At 52.8% G+C, this 21,557-nt stretch overlaps 1 protein-coding gene across 1 annotated transcript in view; it reads left to right on the forward strand.

Moving 5' to 3' along the window:
• LOC101949811 (fibrillin-2-like) overlaps positions 1-17,114 on the forward strand; it is a 272,305-nt gene extending 255,191 nt beyond the window's left edge. Inside the window, 5 exon segments of the mRNA XM_024112612.3 lie at positions 1,509-1,637; positions 9,720-9,839; positions 11,537-11,768; positions 12,325-12,493; positions 14,429-17,114. Of these exon segments, the coding sequence (XP_023968380.1) occupies positions 1,509-1,637; positions 9,720-9,839; positions 11,537-11,768; positions 12,325-12,493; positions 14,429-14,803 (1,025 nt within the window). The 3' untranslated portion in view covers positions 14,804-17,114.
• The last annotated feature ends 4,443 nt before the right edge of the window (positions 17,115-21,557 follow it).

Raw genomic sequence — 21,557 nt, forward strand, 5'->3', positions numbered from 1 at the left:
ATTCAAAGTCTTGCAACAAATTATGAAAGAGAAAGAAGTTATGGACATAGAAGTTAATGGTAATTGGGATAACATACAACATGATTTTACAGAAGGAGGTTTGTGTCAGACCAACTTGATCTCCTTCTTTGTGAAGATAACTGATTTTTTAGAGAAAGGAAATGCAGTAGATCTAACCTATCTGGATTTCAGTAAGGCATTTGGTACAGTTCCACATGGAAAATTATTAGTTAAATTGGAGAAGATGGGGATTAATATGAAAATTGAAAGGTGTATAAGGAACTAGTTAAAAGGAAGACTGGCTAAAGGGGTCATAGAGAAAGGTGAACTCTCAGGCTGGAGGGAGGTTATTAGTGGAGTTCCTCAGGGATCGGTCTTGGGACCAATCTTTAACATTCTTATTAACGACGTTGCCACAAAAAGTGGGAATGCGCTAATAAAATTAGCAGATGACACAAAGTTGGGGGGTATTGTCAATGCGGAGGAGGACCAGAATATTATACAAGAAGATCTGGATGACCTTGAAAACTGGAGTAATAGAAATGGGATGAAATTGAATAGTGCAAAATGCAAGGTGATGCACTTAGGAACAAAGGCTGAGGGGAGATATGATTACTCTCTATAAATACATTTGAGGGATGCATGATCAGGAAGGGAGAGGAGTTATTTAAGTTAAGCTCCAATGTGGATACAAAAACAAGTAGATATAAACTGGCCATCAACAAGTTTAGACTTAAAATTAGACAAAAGTTTCTAACCATCAGAAGAAAGACGTTCTGGAACAGCCTTCCAAGGGGAGCAGTGTGGGACAAAAAACCTAACTGGCTTCAAGATTGAGCTTTATAAGTTTATGGAGTGGATGGTATGATATGAGTACCTACAATGGCATGTAGCCAGTCTGCGACTGTTAGCAGCAAATATCTCCAATGGCCGGGTGATGGGACACTAGATGGGGAGGGCTGTGAGTTACTGCAGAGAATTCTTTCCCAGGTGTCTGGTTGCTGGGTCTTGTGAAAATGTTCAGGGTTGAACTGATCGCCGTGTTTGGGGTCAGGAAGGAATTTTCCCGCGGGTCAGATTGGCAGAGACCCTGGTGGGAGTTTCGCCTTCCTCTGCAGCCAGGGGCACAGGTCGCTTTTAGATTTAAATTAGTGTAAATGGTGGATTCTCTGTAACTGGAAGTCTTTAATCAAGATTTGAGGATGTCAGTGACTCAGCCAGAGGTTAGGGGTCTATTGCAGGAGTGGGCAGGTGAGGTTCTATGGCCTGTGATGTGCAGGAGTCAGACTAGATGATCATAATGGTCCCTTCTGACCTTGAAGTCTATGAATCTATGTGTATTTCTGCTGCTCTTTAGAAAATTGCTGCAAACTGTGCCCCTTTCCTGCCACTCTTTTCCTCAAGTCTGTTGTCTCTGTTCCTCACCGTGTTATTGCAGCAGGTAACGTGCTGAGACCTCCCTTGGAAAGGGTCTTTAGCTGGCATACAAAGCAATTGGTGTTTTACAGACAATAACGAGTGTACAGCCCAGCCCACGCTGTGTGGAGCCAAAGGACAGTGTCAGAACACGCCAGGCAGCTATAACTGTGAATGCCAGAAAGGATTCTCCCTGGACAGCTCTGGTATCAACTGTGAAGGTAGGTGTTTGTCTCCAAGCATGCCCTGTATGGAAGTGTTCCGAGTCCACTTGTCATTCCTGGAGCAGGTCTAAGTACAGCCAGTGGTGGCTAACCTGGTTTTTCAGATGCTTGTCAGTGCACACAGTGTGGCACCCTCCGATCTCTGGCCTGTGACCAGAGGGTAGCAGAGATCACTCTGCAGCCAGGAGAAAAGCTGGCTCTGGGCCTGTCATTAGCATGCAGGTGCAGGGAATTACTGCTAGTAGCCCATGCAGCCCAGGACTCAGGTGATGAAAGCTGAGGGTCAGGCCAGTTCTTTCTGGCCATGAGTTCAATGAAGCATAAGACCCATCTAACCCAGTATCCTATCTTCCGGCAGTGGCCAATGCCAGATGCTTCAAAGGGAATGAACTGAACAGGGCAATTATCGAGTGATCCATCCCCTGTCATTCAGTCCCAGCTTCTGGCAAACAGAGGCTAGGGAAAGCCAGAGCACAGGCTTGCATCTCTGACCATCCTGGCTAATAGCCATTGATGGACCTGTCCTCCATAAATTTATCTAGTTCTTTTTTGAACCCTGTTATACTTTTGGCCTCCACAACATCCTCTGGCAATGAATTTCACAGGTTGACTTTGTGTTGTGTGAAGCGGTACTTTTTGTTTGTTTTAAACCTGTAGGCTTTTAATTTCATTGGCTGACCCCTGGTTCTTATGTTATGTGAAGGGATAAATAACACTTCCTTAGTCACTTTCTCCACACCTGTCATGATTTTATAGCTCTTTATCATATCCCCCCTTAGTCGTCTCTTTTCCAAGTCTTTTTAATCTCACCTCATACAGAAGCCGTTCTATACCCCTAATCATTTTTGTTGCCCTTCTCTGAACCTTTTCCAATTCCAATATATCTTTTTCGAGATGGGGCAACCACATCTGCACACAGTATTTAAGATGTGGGCATACCATGGATTTATATAGAGGCAATCTGATATTTTCTTTCTTATTATCTATCCCTTTCTTAATGATTCCCAACATTCTGTTAGATTTTTTGATTGTTGCTGCCCATTGAGTGGATGTTTTCAGAGAACTATCCACAACGACTCCAAGATCTCTTTCTTGAGTGATAACAGCTAATTTAGACCCCATCATTTTATATGTATAGTTGGTATTAGGTTTTCCAATGTGCATTTATCAACTCTAAATTTCATCTGCCATTTTGTTGCCCAGTCAGCCAGTTTTGTGAGATACCTTTGTAGCTCTTCGCAGTCTGCCTGGGACTTAACTATCTTGAGTAATGTTATATCATCTGCAAATTTTGCCACCTCACCGTCTACTCCTTTTTCCAGTTCATTTATGAATATGTTGAACACCACTGGTCCCAGTACAAACCCCTGGGGGACACCACTATTTACCTCTCTCCAATCAGAAAACTGACCATTTATTTCTACCCTTTGTTTCCTATCTTTTAACCAGTTGCTGATCCATGAGAGAACCTTCCTTCTTACCCCATGACGGCTTACTTTGCTTAAGAGCCTTTGATGAGGGACTTTGTCAAAAGCTTTCTAAAAGTCCAAGTGCACTATATTCACTGGATCCCCCTTATCCACATGCTTGTTAACACCCTCAGAGAATTCTAATAGATTGGTGAGGCATAATTTCCCCTTCTCACAGGGGGAGGGATAGCTCAGTGGATTGAGCATTGGCCTGCTAAAGCCAGGGTTGTGAGCTCAATCTTTGAGGGGGCCACTTAGGGATTTGTAGCAAAATCAGTACTTGGCCCTGCTAGTGAAGGTGGGGGGTTGGACTCAATGACCTTTCAAGGTCCCTTCCAGTTCTAGGAGATAGGACATCTCTATTTATTTATAAAAGCCATGTTGATTCTTCCCCAACATATCATGCTCTATCACGTCTGATAATTCTGTTCTTGACTACGGTTTCAACCAGTTTGTCTAGTACTGACGTCAGACTTACCATTCTAGGATTGCCTTTGGAGCCTTGTTTAAAAATTGGGGTCACATCAGCTATCCGCCAGTCATCTGGTACAGAGGCTGATTTAACCTTACTAATTGTGCAATTTTATATTTGAGTTCGTTTGGAACTGTTGGGTGAATACCGTCTGGTCCCTGGTGACTGATTACTGTTGAATTTATCAATTTGTTCCAAACTCTCTTCTATTGACACCTCCGTCTGGGACAGTTCCTCAGATTTGTTACCTAAAAAGAATGACTCAGGTGTGGGAATCTCCCTCACATCCTGTACAGTGAAGACCAATGCAAAGAATTCATTTAGCTTCTCTTGAATGGCCTTGTCTTCCTTGAGTGCTCCTTTAGACCTTGATTGTCCAGTGGCCCCACTGATTGTTTGGCAGGCTTCCTGATTCTGATGTACTTATACATTTTTTGCTGTTAATTTTTGTGTCTTTTGCTGGCTGTTCTTCAAATTCTTTTTTAGCCTGCCTGATTATACTTGATTTGCCAGAGTTTATTCTCCTCACTAGGATCTGACTTGCAATTTTTAAAGGGAACTTTTTTGCCTCTAACTGCATCTTTTGCTCTGTTGTTTAGCCATGTGGCACTTTTTGGGTCCTCTTACTACATATTTTTAATTTGGGGTGTACATTTAATTTGTGCCTCTATTATGGTGTTTTTAAATAATTGCCATGCAGCTTGCAGGCATTTCACTCTTGTGACTGTTCCTTTTCATTTCTGTTTAACTAGCTTCCTCTTTTTTCTGTCTCTGCCCTTTCTGAAATTAAATGCTACTGTGATGGATTTCTTTGGTTTTTTGTCCCCGACAGGAATGTTAAATTTAATTATATTATGGTTGCTAAGTGGTTCAGCTATAGTCACCTCTTGGACCAGGTCCTGTGCTCCACTTAGGGCTAACTCAAGAATTGCCTCTCCCCTTGGGTTCCAAGACTAACTGCTCCAAGAAGCAGTCATTTAAGGTGTCAAGAAACTTTATCTCTGCATCCCATCCTGAGGTGATGTGTCCAGATCCCCCATTATTACTGAGATTTCTATATTTATAGCCTCTGTAATCTCCCAGAGCACTTCACAATCACCATCACCATCTTGGTCAGGTGGTCGGCAGTATATTCTTACTGCTATACTTTTATTATTCAAGCAGGGAATGTCTATCCAGAGCAGAGTTGAAAGTAAGCCGGTACGGGCCGGTACAGAGGACCAGCAAGAAAATGGAGCACTGTCCCCCTCTCTGACTCCTCCTCCTGGCTCCAGCAATATTGAGGGTCCAGGGGCCCGGCTCCACGAATGTTCAGGGCTGGGTCTCCCCCCTGGCCCCACTACTGCCCCCCCACGCCTCCCCTGAGTGTGGGCTGGCCCCCCTTTGCTGCCCCCGTGCATCTCCCTTCCTTGTATCTCCCCTGAAGCTCCATACTGACTGACTGCCTGCCTGCATTAACTACCGCCACAGGGACCTAGTGCCCCCCTCCACTACTGCCAGGGCAGGCTGCCCTTCCCCCCCAGACCCTTTCATTTTCTGGTGGGACCCTCCACCAGTACAGCCGCCCCCCTTGCCCGCAGTCACTGCTCTTTCTCCACACTGAGCAAGGGGCAGCCCCATCCCCCACCCCCAGTGAGGCTACAGTGAGGGGCAGTAGCAGGGGAGGAGGCGCACATGTGATGGCAGCCCCCCCGGCATGGCACCCACCACAGGGGAGGCGAGGTGGATTTCTGGACCTGAGAGGGGCCCTCTGAGCACATGCAGTGACAGTGGTGGGGGTGAGTGTGCTGCCGGGGGGGGGGGGGGAGAAGGGGGTCCCTACCCAAGAGCTCGCTGCTCCAGCAGGGAGAGGGCTGGGGGGAGTCCTCTCTGGCTCCAGTCCCAGGGCAGCCTGCCTGCACCCCAAACTCATCCCCAGCCCTGCCCCACCCCACAGCCCACACCCCCAGCCAGAGCCCTCATCCCCATGCACCCTAACCCTCTGCCTCAGCCCTAAGCCCCCTCCCACACCCCAAACCCCTCATCCCCAGCCACACCCCAAATCCATCCCCAGCCTCACTCCACAGCCCTCACCCCTATACCCCCCTCCCTCCGCACTCCCTCCCATCCCCAAACTCCCTCCCAGAGCCTGCACCCTGCACCCCTCCTGCACCCCAGTCTCCTGCCCCAGCCCAGGGCCTACACCCCAGGCCTTCTCCCCCACCCAAACTCCCTCCCAGAGCCTTGGGCAGGTGGGGGGTGGAGTTGGAGGGGGCAGAGTTTGGGCAGGTTCTGGGCACCACCAAAATTTCTACAAACCTGCCACCCCTGCCGGCAAGAGCTGGTGCACCATACCAGGGTGGACCAGCTTCCTGAGACAGCAATTTAAAGGGCTGGAGCCCAGGGCCCTTTAAATTGCCGCCAGAACCCCACTGCCAGAGCCCTGGGGTAGCAGCGGCGGGGCTCGGGTGGTGATTTAAAGGGCCCAGGGCTCCTGCCGCCGCTACCGCCCCGGGCCCTTTAAATCGCCACTGGAGCCCCACTGCCACTACCCCAGGGCTCCAGGGACAATTTAAAGGGCCCGGGCCCTTTAAATCGCCCCTGGAGCCTGCTGGAGTCCTGGGGTAGCAGCGGCAGGGCTCTGGTGGCTATTGAAAGGGTTCGGGGCTCCCGCTGCCTCTACCATCCCGGGCTCTTTAAATAGCCACCGGAGCCCTGCCGCCGCTATCCCAGGGCTCCAGCAGCAGGGCTCCAGAGACGATTTAAAGGGCCCTGGAGGGTAGCGGCAGCCGGAGCCCCGGGCCCTGCTGCTGGAGCCCCGGGGCTCCGTCGGCAATTTAAAGTGCCCGGGACTCCACTGCGGTAGCAGCAGCTTGAGCCCCGGGCCCTTTAAATCGCCCCCGAACCCCAGGGCTCCCAGCCACCTCTGCAGCTGGGAGCTCAGGGGGTGATTTAAAGGGCTTGGGGCTCCCAGCTGCTGCTATTACAGCCCTAGCCCCAGGCCCTTTAAATCCTGATTTAAAGGGCCTGGGGATTTAAAGGCCCCGCCTCTTCTGGTGGAGGCCATGCCCCTCCTCAGGACTCCGGAGTACCGGCAAGTCCTTTAAATTACTTTCACCCCCTAATCCAGAGAGATTCTGTGGTACAGTTTGATTAATTTAAGATTGTTACTGTATTTGACTCAATGCTTTCTTTCATATTGTGACCAAGGTGCCAGGGGGACCACTTTGAAGTTACTCAATTAGGGCAAACTGCAAATAATGGGGCAGAGAATCCCCAAAGCTGGTGGTTATCCCCATATTTAGATTTACCAAGCCAGCACAAAACAGCTTCTACAATACCTTACTGGTTGCACAGAAGCCAAAAAACACAGTTCCTTTATAACAACCCAGCCTTGGGCTTCCACCCAGACTCAAGTTTAATATGATGAGGATTACTGAAAATCTTATTCACCATATAAGAAAGTTCTACTAATCCCAAAGGATCGGATACATTACTTTCCAGGCTAATGAATATTCCAGATCTTACCCAAATACATCTTACAGCCAATTCTTATTAACTAAAATTTATTTTAAAAGGAGAGTGTATTGGTTAAAAGATCAGTATACATACAGACATGAGTACAGTTCTGAGATCAGATTCATAGTAGAGATGGTGAGCTTTGTAGTTGCAAAGAATTCTTTCAGGATTAGTCCATAGGTTATAGTCCAATGTTCATATCCAGGGTGATCCAGTTAGGACTGGAGATCTCAGTCTTATGATATAAGCTTCCCCTGCATGAAGCATCCAGCAGATCTGAGATCAAAAGGATCAGGACCCAAGAGGTTTTTATACAGTTCCAGGCCTTCTCTTGACAGCTTGGAGTTCTTAGCTGAACAATAGGCAATCATCTGGACTCTGAAATAGACCTATTTCCTAAGCATCACCGGTAATTAGCTACACGGATTAACATAAGGTAATTGCCTGTTTTGCACCATTTGTAGGTGATCTGCTATATACTTCAAATGTTATCACTATATTTACAGTTCATTTAAATGTCAAGATCTCGTTTTGATCTCTGAATTAACAGAATACAGCATAGACAGGGACTGTTTGATTACACTGTTAACCTCGAACAATATATATGTAAACACCCAAAAACACAAACATTATCTAGTAATATGTCCCTATAACTTGAATTTGGGTCATTCATCCAGCACCCTTTCTGGACATGTGCCATACACATAGTGCCACTCCCCTACCCACATGACCTACTCTGTCATTCATATATATTCTGTACCCTGGAATTAGTGTGTCCCATCGATTTTCATTGTTCCACCTAGTTTCTGTAGTGCCTATTATATCGCTAGCCTCATTTAATACCAGGCACTCAAGTTCACCCATCTTACTATTTAGACTTCTAGCATTTGTGTACAAGCACATATAAAATCTGTCACTTTTTAGTTATCTATCTTCATGTGATGTAATTGAACGGCACTCTTCATCACACAGCACTGGAACAGTCTGTCATGCGATGGGCTGGAATCAGCATCCTGGCAGGGATTCGAGGTGAGATGAGGCAGGGATCTCCCTGCCCGGTGCAAGGGATGGACTAGATGGCCCCAGCGGCCCTATCCCACCCCAGAATCTCCTGGACACTCACAACACAAGGGGTGGACACAAGGGCAACATCTCTCTATAGTGCAGCCCTGGGAAAGCAAAGCAGAGGGCGTGTCGGGCCATGGCCATATTAGCCCATTGCATACACTCAGCACAGAATGGGCTGCGCAAGCTGCTGCCCAGGGCACAGCGCCTGGAGCATGAGCTGTGTACGTGTATAATCAGGGGGCCTGACCTCGGACCAGGCAAAACCTGCCACACAGAGCACGTCTGAGAGTGGAGAATAGAAGCCAGTATTCAACCCAGGCAACAAGAACCAACAATAAAGCCACTAACCCCACGCCCGCTAGAGAAGCAGTCACTTCTCACTGCCACAAGAATAGGGGAGACGCACATCAGAGCCACAAACGCCTTGAGAGTGAACTAAGACAGACCAATGGGCCCTGAAGCATGGCCAAAGGCAGCCAGCGAGGGGATGCCAGGGGCTCAGGGCCCGCGACAGAGACAGTCCACTCCTGCCCTGGCTCAATCCTCACTAACCCCTGGGACCAAGCGTGGGATTAGAGTCTGACCCTCACTGCGCCACTGCCCCATCGTGGTGCTGGCAGGGGCCGAGTCCTCTGCTGGGCTGGGGGGGATGAGCCCTCCCTCCTCCAGGACAGCAAGTCAGAGGGAGCCCAGTCTGCCCGGAGAGGAGCAGTGGCAGGACTTCACCAGACAGCTCTTGTGTAGTTGCCCATGTCCCTGTCTCCCAAGGAGGGTGGGCCCACAGCATGGGGGCACGGCAATAGGGCTGGGCCTTAGGCACCAGATCTGCTGGCTGTCCCTGTTGGGCAGGAAGGGGTGAGCAGCAAAGGCGCCAGGATTCAGGCCCTAAATCACAAAGGCAGATCATGACTTTGCCACAATTGCTTTAACGTCAGAGTCGTTAGTGACCAGGGATCTGGCGTGGATGCAGCCAGGGAAGCTGGTCCCATTGTTTGAGCCCTCCTGAGAGCCCCTTCAGGCAGGTGCTCTGTGTCCGTGCATTGCTGGTCTCCAGGCTCTGCTGCCAGGCTGCGGGAGCCGCTGGGCGGCATCTGACAGGCGCTCTGTGTCTGTGCATTGCCGGTCTCTGGGCTCTGCACACTGGGCTCTGCACACTGGGCTCTGCACACTGGGCTGCAGGAGCTGACAGGAGGCGTCTGACGAGCGCTCTGTGTCCGTGGATTGCTGCCTGCTGGGCTCTCCTGCCAGAAAGAGCTGCCGGGAGGCATCTGGCAGGTCTCTGTGTCCGTGCATTGCTTTTCTCTGGGCTCTGCTACCAGTAGGGTGACCAGATGTCCTGATTTTTATAGGGACAGTCCCGAATTTTGAGTCTTTTTCTTATATAGGCTCCTATTCCCCCCCGTCCCGATTTTTCCACACTTGCTGTCTGGTCACCCTAGCTACCAGAGAGCCAGAGCTGACGGGTGCTCTGTCTCTGTGCATTGCCGGGCTCTGCGCACTGGGCTCTCCTGCTGGGCTGCAGGCGCTGACGGGGGGTGTCTGACAGGCGATCTGTGCTGTTTGTACCATCAGATGTGGATGAGTGCGACGGGAACCATCGCTGCCAGCACGGCTGTCAGAACGTCCTGGGAGGCTACCGCTGTGGCTGTCCTCAGGGCTATGTGCAACATTACCAGTGGAACCAGTGCGTGGGTGAGTGTGGGACTAGGGGTGTTGGAGGGGCAGCGTACGAGCTAGGGGAGGGAGGCTGCTCCCAGCAGAGCTGCTGACTCCTTGCTCCACCTCTGGCAGGTCAGCAATTTCCCTGTATTTGTCATTAACCCAAGGACCTTGGGTTCGCTGCAGATCCTGTGCTGGGCACTAGGCCGCCCTCGGGGAGAGGAGAGACAAATGCTCAGTGTGGGGTACGCAGGCCCACGCTGGGCCAGAGTCTGCCAGCACAGCCGCCTAAAGCCAGGGGCTGAACTCCATCTCTGCGGAGGGGCTGAGTTCCTGCTGCTCCCACCCCACATGCCAGCAGAGGGTCTGGCTGCTCGTAACAGGGCGGGACTCACCCCTGCGGCGCCTCCTGCTGGTGTCCTGGGAATTAGCTCTTTTTCCAGCTCCGGAGCGCTCTCTGCAGGCCGGTGTCCCGCTTGCTGCTGAGCCCCATGTCCCTCCCAGGACCCAGTGCCCCTTGTCTTTGGGGGGCTGCCCCCGGCAATACCTCTGCAGTCTCAGGGTCTCCCCACCCAGGGGAACCCCCAACCCTCTATCCCCACCTTGCCTCAGTCGTGGGCTACTGCCAGTCACCATCTAGCTCCCGCTCACTGGGGCAGACTGCAGTGTAAAAGCCATTTATCCTAGGCAAGGGGGGTTTGGACCTGCTGCCTCTGCCTACCCGTGGGCTGCCCCCTGCACCCCAATACCTAACTGGCCTTCCACTAGGCCACAGCGGGGGGGGGGGGGGGGGGGGTTCAGGCCAGAGCTCCCCGGCTCCCTTGGCCTTCCCCCAGCCCTGCTCTACTCCAGGTACCTGCTCTCACCTCCCTGCAGCCAGGCCCCAGCCCTCTTATAAGGGCCAGCTGGGCCCTGATTGCACTGGTTACAGCTGTGGCTGCTCTCCCCATCAGCCCAGCTTTTCTCTGCCACAGCCCTGTCCCGGGCTGCTTTAAGCCCTTCCAGGCAGGGGCAGGGTGACCACCCCGCTACACTGCTCCACATTCCTGACAGCAGATCAGCCCGTTAGGCACCTAAGGGAGGGGCTAGGCCCCCTGTCCTTCACCTCCTCCTTTTCCTGGTGACTGAAGAGCTGGTGCAGGGAGCCCAGCTGCCGGTGTTTGGCCAAGGGGCTCAGCCGGGGGCTCGTTAATCTCACTGGCAGAGGATGGAGGCAGCGGGGAGCTGGAGCAATGACGTTAGCAGGGTCTCCCACCCAGTGGCGTAGCCAGCTTTTAAGAGGAGGGAGAGCAAACCTAAAAAAGGGGCCCCCTTGGCTCCTCCTCTGGCTACGCCCCCGGCTCCTCCTCCGGCCGCTCCACGCCCCCCCCCCCCTTGGCTGGCTCCTCCAGCCACACCACCCCTCCCCCCCCATGGCTCCTCCGGCTGTGGCTGCCTGGCCGCCATGCTGTGTGTCCTCCCCGCCCCCCCCCCCGCTCCTCCGGCCGCTGCCAGCCTGCGCCCCCCTCCCTCGCTCCTCCGGCCGCGGCTGCCAGGCCACAGCCAGCCTGTGCCCCCACTTCTCCAGCCGCGCCCCCCCCCCCTCGCTCCTCCAGCCGCTTTTGCAAAGTGTGCTGAGGGGAAGGGGCTGCTTCCTCTGCACCCCGCTCGCTACGCTACTGCTCCCACGCACAGCCGTCCCCTTCTGCTGGGCTCCAGGAGCTGAGCCCTTTGCTCTGTCCTGGTTTCAGATGAAAACGAGTGCTCCAGCCCCTCCGCCTGCGGCTCCGCCTCCTGTTACAACACTCTGGGCAGCTTCAAGTGCGTCTGTCCGTCCGGCTTCGACTTTGACCAGGCCTTCGGCGGGTGCCAGGATGTGGACGAGTGCTCGGCCGGCGGCAGCCCCTGCAGCTACGGCTGCTCCAACACTGATGGGGGCTACCTGTGCGGCTGCCCTGGGGGATACTTCCGAGCTGGACAAGGGTGAGAAGATGGGGCTGCTCCGTTACCTTGGCAGGTGCTGACACCCGGGCTCATGCTAGCTCTGTGCCGGAGCACCCTGCCCCGCGGCAGTCTGAGCTCAGACGTATCCTGTGAGTGTCTGTACAGTCCCACAGACACACCCACCTGTGCGCTCACACTCCCAGGTGCATGCTCATGCAGGGACACCCATGTGCGCTCACGCTCCCAAGCATGCTCGGTCATGCACAGCTGCACACATGTGCAAACACACATACCCGAATGCTTGCCTGGGTCCTTCCAGTGCTGCCCAGGATGGGGTTCTGTGTCTGTGTACCCCATCTGAGTGCCCCAGCAGAGGGGAGCACATCCCGTTAACCCTCTCCTCACTGAAGCCCAGGATCCTTGTTGCAGCATACACTGTGCTGCGCACTGCGCACCCCACCCACCACCTGGCAGACGCAGGCACAGCCCTGGGTGTGTGCCCGGTCCCACCTCACGGGCCTTGGCACTAGCGAGCACCATGTGTTATGGGGCTTCTGGGTGAATCCTGTCCCACTGTTTACTCCTCTGGCCCCAGGCACTGTATTTCTGGACTCGGCTTCGGCAAAGGCTCCTATCTGCCTGCCCCTCCGGAGGAGGATGAGGAGAACCTGCTCTCCCCTGAGACCTGCTACGAGTGTAAGATAAATGGCTACCCCAAGCGGGGCCGTCAGCGCCGCAGCATCAACGGGACTGAGGGGCACCAGGTAATGCACTGCCCTCCGGACAGCTCGAGGCAAGCTGAGAGCCAGGCCCACGCACTGTCTGGGAGAGAGCTGTGTGGCATCCCCAGCCCAGCACCACTGAGACAGTCACAGGATGGACTTCTGCCCAGAGAGACCCACCCCCACATCAGCCTTCCCTGTGCCTGGTGACTCAGTGCCTCAGTGCATTCAGAACCCCAGGAGAGAGGGAGGGCCGTCCCCATTGTCTGGGGGGCTGCTGAGTCCCCACAGTGTGGGGTATTATCTGGGACCAGACCATGCACCCTCCCTCACATATTCACAGGGGAGACAGGGACCCGGCCACCATCACAGACCCTGTGTTCTCAGTGCTGCACAAACACTTGTGCACCCCTTCTGTCCCTCAGCTCAGCCATCTGCTGAGCCCCCCCTCACCCAGTCAGACCAGGGCTACTGGAGTCAAACCTGAGTGCAGGCCTTGGTGACACGCCCAATCACCGTCAGAGACAGTGCACCAGTGCATGGGTACACATCCATCCGTACACTTCATTCAGATCAAGGAGCATTTTAATTTGTAACCCTCTTCAATAATAAACAACATTGGGACAACCTGCCAGGGTCCGAGTGGATTCTCCGTCCCCTGGCAGGCCGTCTCTTTCTGAAAGCGCTGATGGGCTGGAGGGTCTTTGTCCTGTGTGATATGCAGGGGGTCAGAGGAGATGGTCTAACGGTCCCATCTAGTCGTGAACACCTGCCTCGCCAGGTAGGGGTTCAGCACGACAGGGACATTTCTTCACTTTATCGCGTGGGTTGCTTGAACCCCAAGCCACAGGGCAGTGCCAAGCAGGCACAGTCAGAACCTTCGCTGGCCAGCAGGGCGGAGCCAGGAGTTACTGGCCTGGGTCAACCACCCAGGGGAGTTAGGCAAAGCAGGAAGAAAAACTAAGTGTGAGGAACATTTTGGCAAGAGAAGCAGCTGCCCTGGGAGCACGTGGGATCCCCAGCACTGGAGTAGGGTTGCCAACTTTCTACTCACACAAAACCGAACACCCTTGCCCTGCCCCTCCTCCCAGGTCCCACCCCTGCCCAGCTGCTTCTCTGAGGCCCTGCCCCCGCTCCTCCATCCCCCCTCCCTCTGTTGCTCACTCTCCCACCCTCACTCACTTGCTCATTTTCACCGGACTGACTCAGTGAGTAGGGGTGCAGGAGGGGGTGAGGGCTCTGGCGGGGATGTGGCTCTGCGGTGGGGCCAGAAATGAGGAGTTCGGAGTATGGGAGGGGGCTCTCAGCTGAGGCAGGGGGTTAGGGTGTGGGAGGGGTGAGGGCTCTGGTGATGGGCTGGAGATGAGGGGTTTGGAGTGTGGGAGGGGGCTCTGGGCTGAGGCAGGAGGTTGGGGCACCGAGGGGTGAGGGTTTTGGCTGGGGATGAGGGGTTTGGGGTGCAGGAGGATACTCTGGGCTGGGACCGAGGGGTTCAGAGGGCAAGAGGGGGATCAGGCCTGGAGGTCAGGGGTGCTGGCTCCGGATCGCGCTTACCTCAAGCAGCTCCCGGAAGCAGCGGCATGTCCCCCCTCCAGCTCCATGGTTCCTGGCCAATGGGAGCTGCAGAGCTGGCGCTTGGGGCGTGGGCAGCATGCAGAGCCCTCTGGCTTCCCCTACACGTAGAAGCCAGAGGGGGGACATGCCGCTGCTTCCAGGAGCCACGCGGAGCCGGGGCAGGCAAGGAGCCTGCCTTAGCCCCGCTGCACTGCCAACCGGACCTTTAACGGCCAGGATCCCTTTTCGACTGGGCATTCTGGTCAAAAACCATACACCTGGCAACCCTACACTGGAACCACTTCTCCGAACTGCTTTGGGTGCCCTGGGCAGGCTCCCTTCTCACACCCAGGCCTTTCTGGGCTTGGCCACAGACTATCCTTTGTGCCAGTTCATTAAGGTGCCCTGCCTTCTTCTCCCTAGGAGCCCGCAGTGAGTCTGGCCAGCGTGGACATTGATGCTCCCCTGTCCATGAGCCTGAACCTCTCGGCCCTGGACCACAAGGAGCACATCCTGGAGCTGCTTCCGGCTGTAGAGCCCCTGGAAAACCATGTGCGCTACGTGGTCTCTCATGGGAACGAGGACGGCTACTTCCGCATCCACCAGAAAGAAGGACTCAGCTACCTGCACCTTGGCCGCAAGAAGATCGTGCCTGGCACCTACCTGCTGGAGATTGTGAGCGTGCCCCTGTATCGCAAGAAGGAACTGCAGAAACTGGAGGCCAAGAACGACCTCAACTACTTGGCAGGGGAGCTTGGCCAAGCACTCAGGATGAGGCTTCAGCTCCAGCTTTACTAGCCACCATGAGAACCAACCAGCCAGCCACAGCCCAGTTCTTAGCAGTGCCACCCACTCCTGGAAACAAACCCCTTTGCTATCGCCGCACCCCTGTGCCAGCACCTCGCCCTCCACGCTGTCCGACTGCTAGGAAATGTGCCCCTGGACTCAGCACTGGGCCCTGGGCAGCTAAGGGCCGCTCTACTTCACAGTGCGCCTGTGTTACGCACCAAGCAACCCCCCAAAAGAGCTTGTGAAATCTTTGTCCATGGTTCGAAACCCTGTTGTCTGGGGCTGTGTCTCCCTCTGTGCTCTCATCCCCTGCGATGGGCGGCCCTGCCCTCTTCCCTTAAACAAGACACTATTAGTCTGAGCTGACAAGGATTTTCCCATTGAAATCTCCCTGTCTTCCATGGCCAAGGGCCACTCGCCATCCACAAGCTAGGAGATGGGCGGTGGCTGAGGACAGAGCTCAGACGTGACCTCTAGAGAAGCTGCTGTACTGGTGCCATTTCCCAACATATCTGGTTTTTCCTTTGCTTCTGCATTGCCATAATGGTGCTCTGGAAAATCCTCCTCAGCCGACACTGGCTGCTCACTGTCTGCCGCGCTCTTTTTTTATATTGTGTTCCATCGGTCCTTCGTTTTGTCCCTTTGCATGGCAAAAAAAGGGTTAATTTGGCCCCACTTGGAGTGAAGGGCCAGTTTGGATTATGCCATGTAACCTCACACTGCAAGCTAGCCAGTCTGAAGGACTGCAGGCTTCTGTTCCAGTTTAAGGCTTCAATACTGCAGTGTTCTGAACATGTGCAATACTAGCTGGTACTGCTGGCACCCTCTCCACAGAGCGGAGTTTGGAAGGGTTGTTCCTACAGCTCCAGCAACTGCAGAGGTTAACGTACGTCCTTCTGTCACCAGCAGGTGCTGAGTAGCTTTGGGGGGAGGTGTACAGTTGTATGCTTTGATTGTGGTTGAACAAACTAAATTGCCACGAGAGATGTAGTGAGTCTTAGCACAGCACAGATAGGCCCTTCCTGCTGGTAGGAATTGGGGATTATTTGACCCAGTGGGGGGATCCTGGACCCGCTGCTGGGAGCGTTTGCGAGTTCCCTGAGAGGTCCCCCTGAGCAGGAGAAGTGGCACTGCAGGCCCACAGGGGAGAGGGACATGGCTCATGGGCATTTAGGCCCATATTTTCAAAATGGTCCCTGATTTTGGGTGCCAGTTTGGAGGTGTGTGGTTTGAGTCACCTCAGGGCCTTTGGCCAGACACCCACAGTCGGGGGCACTTGCAAATATGGGATTCCGCTCTGGTCACTCCAACGTGATGTCAGAAATACTAATCCTCTGGTCAATGCAGACAAACTAAATGCACTAAAAACAAGCTGCGAAATCAGATTGCAAAGAATCTGTCTCCTTGCTGCCGCCGATGGCCTGAGCAAACAGGTTGGTACTGACAGCCCTTGCTTCCTGCCAAGAGGGTGATTTTTCATACAACTGTTTTCTACAAGGGCATTTTCTAGTTTTGCATGAAACTCTTTTTTCCGTTTTTTGTCTATGTCGGTTTTGGGTTTGTTTGTTGGGGTTTTTTTTGGTTCTACATCAACACTGTGCATCAGCAAAAGGAAACAAAGGTGCTAATTCACTCATGGTAACACACAAGACTACCTGATAGATCCCCAGATCAATGGTGCTTTCAGCTCACGGAAGCTGGTGCTGGTACTGAATCGTCAGGGTTACTGCACTGCATCCACCCTTCATATTTATGTATAACCACCAATGTTACGACTGCTCGTTGTTGTGAGGAGGGCATATTCCTGTAGCTTTTTTGGTACTTTGGGGTGGGGGGTTGTTTTTCATTTCTGTTCTTTCCTGGGATGCTGCCACCACATGGCATGTAGGGGAAGTGTGTGTATACTGTACTTTGGCTAATATCAAACTTGAAAACTCTTTTGCATAATGCAGCTGCAAACAACACAAGCTGGATTTTGCAAGAGTACCAGACCTCATGACATGACAGGTGGCCTGTTTTTGTTTTGTTTTTTTACCAAAAGGTGCTTTTAAAAAAAATAATAATAATAAATTAGCAGAAGTGGGGTTTTGTGTGTGTGTGTTGAGCCAAACGTGTCAAATGAGAAAGCGAAATGTTTTCATTCATTCCAGTCTAGTGTGGTGATTTGTGTTCATTGGCATTTCTTGCTAGTTGGTTTTCAGATGCGCTGGGCACACCCAGTGCAGAAGCTGTGCCACCTTGCCCCGCAGAGCGAGCGTCTCTTTGTGGATTCCTTTTTGTATCAGAAGCAACAGCAACAATAAAATTATTTTGGGTTAAATGGTTCTGCCTCTCATTTGTAGCTGGAGGTGCTGAGCTCTCAGATCACATTGGAAATGACCCCTGCAGCAGCTGTCTGGCTGCAGGAGAAAGCTGCACTGGTGATACAGCGTGCTCCAAAAGGGCGGCTTTCCAGTGACTGCTGGGGGCTTTGAGTCAGGCCCCTCACGAGGTGCCACGGGGTAGGGGGGGGGAGGGAGGTTACATGGGTAAAGGAAAATGGTGCTGTCTCCGCTTCTTGAGCAACTGGGGCAGCACCTGCCTCCTACGCAGAGCAAGCCCTACAGGCCCGGGAGCCATGGTAGCCTTAGACAGAGCGACCCCAGTCATGGACAAATTGTTCCCTACACTAGAAGCTGCAATGCGTCGTTCAGGCCAGTTTGATATTCCCATTAGACGGGACGAATCACCAGCATCGACCCACCATGATCTCCCCCCACCCCTTGATGCACTCGCCATGGGAGTGGGGACAGGGTCATTCTAGGGGTTTCCAGGCAGCAGGGGGAGGAGGCACAATGGGGCTGTTGCAGATCAGAGGCATCCTGCATGCTCCCTGCTGGGGTGTGGGGGACATGGCAGGCAGCAGGGGCTGAGCCTGTGCATTGGGTGAGGGGAGAGCTGGACTTGAGCTGGGGGGGCCAGGTGGGAGGCAGCCCCCCCGAGCCATGGAGCTGGATCTGAGCTCTGGGGAAGTTAGGCCAGCATGGAGGAGATCAAATCTGGGAGAGGTTTCTGAGGGGCAGGGGTTGGTCAGGACGAAGCTGAGGGTTGTGGGTGTCTGAGGGGGGAGGGGCAGGGTTGGGCAGGAGGGAGCTGGGGACTGGGGTGTGCCTGAGGGTGGAGGGAGCTGAGGGCTTAGGGGTGCCTGAGGGGGGAGAGGCAGGAGGGAGCTGAGGGCTGTGGGGTGTCTCAGCAGGGAGGGGCGGGGGTTGGGCAAGAGGGAGCTGGGGATGTCTGAGGGGGGAGAGGCAGGAGGGAGCTGAGGGCTGTGGGGTGTCTCAGCAGGGAGGGGCGGGGGTTGGGCAAGAGGGAGCTGGGGATGTCTGAGGGGGGAGAGGCAGGAGGGAGCTGAGGGCTGTGAGGTGTCTGAGGGGGGAGGGGCAGGGGTTGGGCAAGAGGGAGCTGGGGATGTCTGAGGGGGGAGAGGCAGGAGGGAGCTGAGGGCTGTGGGGTGTCTCAGCGGGGAGGGGCGGGGGTTGGGCAGGAGGGAGCTGTGAGGTGTCTGAGGTGGGAGGGTGGGCGTTGGGCAGGAGGGAGCTGGGGATGTCTGAGGGGAGAGAGGAAGGAGGGAGCTGAGGGCGGAGTGGGGGGTCAGGGGGGGTGTTGTTATTGTGAGCATCCAGCTGGAGTGGAAGGTGGTGCCTAGGAAAGCAGAGTGGGGGTGACAGGGGATAAGTGCTGTTCACCCCCAGCCTGTCCTGTTCTAATGCCTGACCTAGTGTTTCATTCTCAGAGGGGGAGGGGCCCCTTTTCTTCCATTAGATTCCAGGAAATCCCCCAGGCACAGAAGGGCCTTTTCCCATCCAGCTGTGGAGAGTGGGGTCTCGTTAAACCCTGGGGACCCACCCAACCCTGCCCCAGGCGCCACCCAACATCTCCATGCTGGCCTTTAGGGGAGTTGAGCAGACGCTGTTATCACTGGTCTCTGCCCCTCAGGATGCTGGTGCTGGTCTCCGCTGAGCTCCTCAGCTGTGGATTGGTGCAGAGCAGCACGTTCCTCCATCACACACTGCAGGGTGCATTCTGTCCCCTGTGACTACAAAATAGAGTTGTCAACCCTCCAGGATTGGCCTGGAGTCTCCAGGAATTAGAGATTAATCTTTAATTAAAGATTATGTCATGCAAAGAAACCTCCAGGAATACGTCCAACCATAATTGGCAAACCTACCACAAAAGGCGGCAGAAACCAGACACTGCCAGCTAGACAAACACAAGTTCATTCCGCATGGCCCATGTCAAGTCACCTTCAGACTACGGGCCCTTCCTAGCCTTTCCTGCATGCTCAGAATTACCCAATGCTCTAGCTTGCACCATCTATGTGGCCCTTCCAACTGCATCTCCCTATCCTGTTGTTCCAGGCTAGTTATGCATAGTGCTGATGGCTCTCCATACAGGCACACAAGAACCATCCATTCTTCTGTCGAGTAGTTGTCCGTGGGGATCCCATGGCAGCAAGATGGACCTCAGCAGTGTCTGCTGCTCCATCGCCATTAGATCGATTTCCCTGTTCATAGTTAAGTGTAGTTAGGGTAATATTTAAAATGAAGCCACATGTAGGGTGAATTACGAATAAATGAGTTATTTTTAAAGGAACCAATGTTTCTCCCTGTTAAAAGTATTTCCCCAAGCTATTAACTAGCTGATCAAGTGAGGGAGAGGGATAGCTCAGTGGTTTGACCATTAGCCTGCTAAACCCTGGTTGTGAGTTCAACCCTTGAGGGGGGCCACTTAGGGATCTGGGGCAAAATCAGTACTTGGTCCTGCTAGTGAAGGCAGGGGGCTAGACTTGATGACTTTTTGAGGTCCCTTCCAGCTCTATGAGATAGGTATATCTCCATATATTATTCAGGAGGGAGAAGGATAGCTCAGTGGTTTGAGCATTGGCCTGCTAAATCCAGCATTGTCAGTTCAATCTTTGAGGGGACCATTTAGGAAACTGGGGTAAAAATCTGTCTGCAGTGCAGGAGGTTCAGGCTGGATATTAGGAAGAACTTTTTCACTAGGAGGGTGGTGAAGCACTGGAATGGGTTACCTAGGGAGGTGGTGGAATCTCCTTCCTTAGAGGTTTTTAAGGTCAGGCTTGACAAAGCCCTGGCTGGGATGATTTAGTTGGGAATTGGTCCTGCTTTGAGCAGGGGGTTGGACTAGATGACCTCCTGAGGTCCCTTCCAACCCTGATATTCTATGATTCTATGAACTCAATGCAGACAGTTCTTGCTCTGACTGTCAGTCTGTCAGGCAATGATTTCTGAAGACCATATCCAATCAATTCCAAACTTTCAGCAAACATTCTGCACATCAGTGGGAAGAACCCTTGTGAATTTGGTGACAATCAGAAAACCAGGATGCCAGGAAAGCCTTATTTCCACACACCCCCAGAGAAGGCTGAGCAGTAACATTGAGACATCAGTGGTAATTCAGCCAGTCATCACCAATCCCCCGTGTAGCCCTAACCCTGCTGCCTGCCTTGGTCATCCCTCCCCTTGACAGTGCTCACGTGGGGCTGCAGGCAGAGAGATGGGCTCTGTTTAGATGAACTAAAACAATTCTGACTAAGTAAAGAGAATTAGCGGCCTGAGCCAAGCATGGGGAGCAGGAGCCAAAATGCAAGGCTCCAGCCTCACTCCTTCTCAGCCACTAGGAGCCCTGAGCTGAAGCAGCCTTCACTGGTCCAGTCCTGAACCCTGCACCCCTTACCTGGGTCAAAGCACCTTAGTCTTGACTGCACCTTCACTTGCTGCCTCATTTCAACCAATAGGGTTGAAGTATGCAAGTGAACTGGAGGGACTGAGTGATGACTGGCTCAGATACTTCTGATGTCACAATGCTCATCTGTCTGCAGTTACATGCAGGCACATCTGTATGGAAATCAGGCTTTCCAGCATTCTGGTTTTCCCACTATCATGAAAATCAATAGGGTTTGTCCCACTGATGCCTAGAACCTTCCTTGAAATTTAGGAATTTATTGGACATGGGCTGCAGATGTTATCGTGTTACAGACACACGGACAGAGAAATGCCACTGAGTTGAGTGTGGTGAGTGAATGAATGAAGTATGGTGTTAAATTCTCCTTGCTTAGATTGCAAGCTCGTATGGGCAGGGATTTCACTTGCCACAGATTGTCTATTACACACGTAGTGTCCTGTGTAAATTATAATATGAATTGTGTGGTTTTGTTGTGGGGGACTCATTTCACTCACCTGGTTGTAGTGATTTCTTTGATGGCAGCTTCTTTCCTCTTTATGTGAGGCACAGCCTAAGATGAGCTTGTTTTCTGGAGGTGGCTGAGCCCTCAGAGATTCATATAAGGCCAGAAGGGACCACTGTGAACATTTAGTCTGACCTGCACATTTTTAATGGTGAGAGAAATTAACCATTTGAACCATTTCCCAAGGTGAGCGCTCCATCACTGGCCATTTTTAAATCAAGATTGGCTGTTTCTCTAAAAGCTCTGCTCTAGGAAATCTTTTGGGGCAGGTCTCTGACCTGTGCAGGAGGTCAGATTAGATGGTCACCATGGGCCCTTCTGCCTTGTAATCTATGAATCAAAGTAGATTTGCCAAACTTCTATGTGTTGTAGCCAATACAGAAATGGAATTTAATTAGGATAAACCCTTTCTATTAATTCAAAGGAACATTGTCTTACTAATTTAAATGCAAGGTTCTTTTCAGTTCAACTTACACCTAGGATGATATTTCTTAAATCAGGATGACAAACGATCAC

Source organism: Chrysemys picta, chromosome 25 (assembly GCF_011386835.1).
Source record: "Chrysemys picta bellii isolate R12L10 chromosome 25, ASM1138683v2, whole genome shotgun sequence".
NCBI classification, from domain to species: domain Eukaryota; kingdom Metazoa; phylum Chordata; order Testudines; family Emydidae; genus Chrysemys; species Chrysemys picta.